This window comes from Magallana gigas, chromosome 3 (assembly GCF_963853765.1).
Source record: "Magallana gigas chromosome 3, xbMagGiga1.1, whole genome shotgun sequence".
Taxonomy (NCBI): Eukaryota; Metazoa; Mollusca; class Bivalvia; order Ostreida; family Ostreidae; genus Magallana; species Magallana gigas.
Window position 1 is genome coordinate 27875291 of NC_088855.1, and position 5763 is coordinate 27881053.

At 34.5% G+C, this 5763-nt stretch overlaps 1 protein-coding gene across 1 annotated transcript; it reads left to right on the forward strand.

Moving 5' to 3' along the window:
• Nucleotides 1-583: 583 nt before the first annotated feature.
• On the forward strand, nt 584-5246 carry LOC105325255 (leucine-rich repeat-containing protein 47). Its single transcript, XM_011424731.4, has 6 exons — nt 584-1769; nt 1872-1988; nt 3092-3210; nt 4114-4216; nt 4474-4600; nt 4860-5246. The coding sequence occupies exons 1-6, from the start codon at nt 792-794 to the stop codon at nt 5012-5014; spliced, it is 1599 nt and encodes a 532-aa protein (XP_011423033.3). The 5' UTR covers nt 584-791; the 3' UTR covers nt 5015-5246.
• The last annotated feature ends 517 nt before the right edge of the window (nt 5247-5763 follow it).

Consider the following 5763-nt stretch of genomic DNA (forward strand, 5'->3'; position numbering starts at 1 on the left):
CAAGTCTTGGATTTTTAATTTATTTTGGACTAAGATGTTTGTAGAACCTGGTGAATGGAACAATGCACGAGATAATATTGGTTTACATAAAGTCTTTATACTAGCATACATGTATGTAATGAAACCATGATATTTTGTTCAGGCACCTAGCATCGTAGCAAAGTGGGTTGAGGGCAGACTCATCCAATCTTGCCTTGAAAAAAAAAACCCAACTCAAAAATACTTTTTAAATAATTGAAAATCCTAATCCGTTGGGGTAGAGGGCTAAGTGTACCTCTAACTTCAATTTCACAGTTTATTTCCTCTCTTTCATTTAAAATTTTACATGGTCCCAAAAACATTGGGGGGGGGTGCAACTGTATGTTAATTTACTTTTTTATAAGTAAATTCAAGAAAAATATTTGCTGCGAGAAAACGTGTGCTGGAGGGGGGCAGTCCCGTCCCCATATCCCTGCCCCCATTCCACCCCCCCCCCCCCCCCCCCTCCGATGCTAATTAAGTGCCTGTTGTTTTCCTGTAACATTGATTTTGATTGTTCTCTCAATTATTTATTTAATTTTTTGGTGTAAAATCTAATGTACATAACATTTTTATCACTTCTGATCATATTTTTCATATAAAAATCGCATTTTTAAATTGCACATATATCAGTTCGAAGTTCCTCCAAATAGCTTTCGAATTTCCTCCCAATCGTTTACCGATCCCGATGGAAAGTTGGTTCACGCATGCGCACATCCTGGTTATAGTGCCTGGTTATAGGATATAAAAAGTACCCTATTCTATACCTCAAGATGGAGGAAGTTCGGAAAGCTGCGGAGGAAAAAAGACGGGAATTGGTGATTAGTGGCCAAACGGCCAGTAAATTCATTGAAGAGAATGGATTAGACGATGAACTTTATCAATTGACTTGTCTAAATTATCTGAGTATATCAAAGACATGTTTAAGACAACTGTCGCCAAAATTAGGAAACCTGGTAAATTTGACCAACTTGGTATTGCACAACAACCAACTTACGGCATTACCTGGGGAGATACAGGCCTTGTCAAAGCTAAAGTTCTTTGATGTATCTAACAACCAAATAGAAGAGATGCCAGAATCTATCAGTAATCTCTCGGAACTGGAGTCTCTGAATGTTAGTGTGAATAAGCTTAGTTCTTTTCCACCTGTTGGGAACTTGAAATCTCTCCATATATTTAATGTTGCTCACAACAGTTTAACAGAATTACCAGAGGGAATATTCAATCCTAAACTTGTTCATCTTAGTCAGATTATTGCAGGAAATAATGAAATTGAATCGTTGTCCCCTAATGTAACGGAATTGCCACATTTAAATATGTTGGATATGTCTAACAATAAACTAAAAGAAGTTCCCGCTGAGCTTAGTGAGTGTCCCAAGCTCAAAGAACTCAATTTAAAAGGCAACAAATTCTTGGATCGGAGATTTGGAAAACTGGTCGAGCAATGTGCCACCAAGTCTGTCATGGAATACCTAAGTAATAATTTGAAGAAAGAGAGAGCAAAGAATCCTGACAAGAAAGGCAAAGGAAAGAGTAAAGAGAAGAAAAAGAAAGGACAGAAGGCCGACGATGATGATGTCGAATTCTTGACGGACTCCATAGATGTTTTGCACTTTGATGACGACGATGGCTTGGTTGTATCAATTACCCCTGCAGTTCTGTCTGTTAGACCATACATTGTGTGCTGTATTGTCAAAAATCTAGACTTACAGAAAACGGCCAATAGTTTCAAGCAATTCATCACATTGCAGGTTTCAAAACCATTTGCTACTTTTTCTCTTTTTCTTTATTTGCCATTTATGTTTATGTTAATACTTTATGATTGTTTATTAATGTTTATTTTTTTTTTGCAGACCAAGCTTCATGACACTCTTTGTAATAAAAGACAAGCGGCAACCATTGCTACGCATGATTTGAGCAGTGTGAAGGGTCCATTGAAGTTTGATGCCCAATTTCCTCCTCTTCTGATGGTACGTACATTGAACGTTGATCAGTTGTTCTAGTCCTTGAAAAATATGCGGCAACCAACTTATTTATTAATCAAAAGCATTTGATTCAATAAAGAATTTAGTACTCGGAGATAAACAATGAGCAGAATAAGAGGTTAAAAACATTGAGACAGAATCGAAATACTAACAATGTCTTACAACCAGGCAGTCCCAAACCTTTAGGTTGTTTTGCACTGAAAAATATTGAATGCTTGGTATCAGGCCTATGGTATACATACATCTATAAAAACATTTTTAAAAAATCGGCTTATGTTAAATAGACAACGATTGTAAAGCATAAGATATTGGTTCTAGAAGGAATGTAGCATGTATAGATTAATTACTTAGGGTGCAGATGAACTTTAAATCTCGTTCTCATTATAATCCTGTATTGATTGCTAGACAAATTTATTACCAATAAATCAACCATGAATGGGTTAAGGTCCTTGAATATTGCCTTTACGCTTCAAAATAATGATGCTTTTTAGAGAGATCAGAAGCTACCAGTATATGCTGCTATCAATTTTTTTCATGAAAGACCTCTTAAATGGATCCAAAAAACATTTTGTCATACTGATAAAGTGTACATAATAAAGTATTAAAAAATTATTTTTGCTTTCATGTTTTCATTAAAGTAATGTCATGAAGTAATTTTTTTTCTTTCAATGGTTTACTCAGTTGAAGCAAGGCATTGGTGCTCTCTTTCAACCATTCTTTTAAGTGGATAATAATGTGATATTTGTAGTGTAATAATTTTAAAGTATGGTATGATAGGCCCTTATCAATAGTTGCAATTAGAAGATGAATGGATAATCAAATGTAATAAAAAATAGTTATTAACTTTCATGTCTATTGTATTTACCTGTATCTATCATACGAGCATTTAAGTTTTGATTACCGGTACTTATCAAGCTGGAAGCAATTGAACTAATAATTACAGGTTAAGTTATGTAGGCATCTCAAAAATTATTCTGTATTGTAATAAGATAAGCACTTTATAATATGAACCTTTAGATTTTATTTGGCATCATAAACAGTAAAATCATTGATTAGTTAGACACTTGTGTGATTTTTGTACTATTCAGATTGTACCACTGTCCAAACAAAAGGAGGTATCAGGAGAAACACTTGTGGACGATCTGATGAAAGAGGCAGAGCAGATACGCAGGGAGAAGAAACGGAATGCTGTATCAGGGATACACAAGTAAGTCCATGCCTCAACCCTGCCAACTCGGGCAGGAACTATTAAAATAATTATCACTTCTGTTTAGGGAAAATACCTATCTCGCTAGAGATTTGGCTTGGCTGGATATTTGAACTAACACTTTTGCTTTAACCGATACAATCAACTGAAGATTGGGCTTAGTGTCCAGACAGATTTGTGATCCAGAAAGACTGTCCTAAGATTCGGTGAAGGGTTCTGTCCAAATATCAAGCCAGGCTGAGGATCTGTTGAGAAAAATACAATGTGCCAGTAACATAATTCTCAAACCTTTAGAATATCAATACACAAAACTTTAAATTTTATATTTAAATTGTTTGTTTTATATATGACATTTTATAATATTATCTATTTTGATGAATATCAAGTAAAATTTAAATAAATTCACTACTTGGACACTGTCTTTGTATTAAATACATATAGTTTTTCCAGTGGACAGTGTTGATGCAAGGATTTACCACACACTTTGCAATTAAGTGTTCATTTAATGCATATAAACACACCAGTGTATCAAAGACATACTAAAGTGTAAAATGATGCATTAGTCCGAGATGAAATGCTTCAAACTAAAGATTAATGAATAAGAATACCTAATGATATGCCAGCCGGACCAGTGGTCTGCCTGACACATGTGGCCCCCGAACAAATTTATTGGCCCCTTTTCTTATATGAATTTTATATAGCACATGTCAAGTGTAACATGAAAAGTGTTGCATGAAAAATACAATTGCAATGATATTCTTTCTTATTTTAGTTTCAAGAATCAAACATTTAATTCTATTGATAGAATACTGATATTTTATTTTCACTAACATGGCCTTGTTGCTGGCTTCTGTTTTCAGACCACTGAGTTTTCATGAAGACTGAAATGTTTTATTTCTATAGATATCTCGACTTGCTGAAGGACAAGACACAGTACCCCTGCCTAATAGACTCAGCAGGAACTGTTATTTCTTTCCCACCCATAACCAACAGCAATAACACCAAGGTACTAAATATATCAGATCAACCATGGGAACAACTAACCATGGGGAGAGAGAGAGAGAGACAGATAGAGACAGACAGAGATTTTTCATAGTGGAGTGAAGCTAATTTTAAAGTCTTATTTTTTTTGGGGGGGGGGGGGGGTAGAGAAAGAGAAAGTTGGAGGATGAAGGGGTTTTGAATTTGATTTAATTTTAAACTTTGTTAGGTAAACTTTGTACCTTTAATTCCAAAATCCCTAAAATTTCCCATTTTCCCTAGATATCCAAAGAAACTAGTTCCATCTTGATTGAGGTGACCAGTTCTACTAGTCTAGATGTCTGCAAGAAGGTTTGTGATGAACTCCTGGTGAAAATGCTGGAGATGGGTCTAGGCAAAGATTCAGCAGGTAAATAGAAAGAAACCTTACATAATTACCGGTAATTGGAGAAAAAACCTTCTCGAATAGAGTTAATATTACTCTGTAAAAGTTGAAAGTTGAAAATCAATAATGAAATCCTGTCCGTTCAAAAGCTGTATAAATATTAAAGAAAACAGATTTGAGAGAGACATCTGTTGCATTTTGAAACAATTTTGTACAAAAAAAAACTGAGGGGGAAAAACTGTCAAATTTTAATATACATGTATGTGATATTTTGAACCTATAGATGAGGCGTCACCATCTGCTGGACAGAAGACCTTGACTGTGGAACAGGTCAAGGTCACAGATGAGGAGGGAAATCTCAGAGTTGTCTACCCTTCAAGAACCGACCTGTCTGCAGTGAGCAATCCTGGAATAACTGTCAACAGAAATTATGAATAACATTAAATTGTTAGCTCTTTTTAAATTATGAAGACATGTATTAGATATTTTGGTCTCAGTGTTTTGGTTTTTTTTGGTTTTTTTAATTGTACAATAGTAGAAGATACTGAGAGTTTCAACATAAGATGTGAATAGACAACAAAAGGGACAAACTTACAACGTCACAGTTTATAAAACTAACACTATCCCAAATCTCTTTGTACATGTATTCTATAAACCTGGTTGCTATCAATATGATTATTTTGATTGAACCTAAACATCGTTTTAGGGCCGTTTTGCTGTTTTGGTGTATAACAGTAAATAAGGTATTTTTTCTGAAGATAAGTTAGTGTAAATTCGAGGAGTGTTCCAAAATAATGTCATTTTACCTTCGCGTAAGGATCGTGTAAATATCTTACTGAAACCACTTTGACACGATTGATTGCTGACCCGTAGCCAAAGAAAATGTCGTGGTTCACAATTTCACTGAGCTAAAGTATACATTGCTTTATAGCGCAATATTGACATTTTTTCAGTGTCTTTGTCTGTGATAACACTACGAATCGATTTTGTAATGTACACTCCAATAAATTCAAATAATGTATGCTTGGCGTACAAGAGAGGTTTGCATAATTAAAAGAATTGAAAATCGCATAAATATTTCAATATTGTAATTATTAATCGTTCAATTGTTGAAAGTTATATAAGTAATAAGAAGTCATTCTTTGAATATATTGAAGTGATAATTTCAGTATCATGAAGCCTTTCGG

What these genes read in the sequence shown, in the direction of transcription:
- LOC105325255 (XM_011424731.4), top strand. Translation starts at nt 792, where the DNA reads ATGGAGGAAGTTCGGAAAGCTGCGGAGGAAAAAAGACGGGAATTGGTG. An exon ending in AGCAATTCATCACATTGCAG is followed by an intron (nt 1,770 to 1,871) that starts GTTTCAAAACCA and finishes TTTTTTTTGCAG; the next exon opens with ACCAAGCTTCATGACACTCT. An exon ending in GCTGTATCAGGGATACACAA is followed by an intron (nt 3,211 to 4,113) that starts GTAAGTCCATGC and finishes TTATTTCTATAG; the next exon opens with ATATCTCGACTTGCTGAAGG.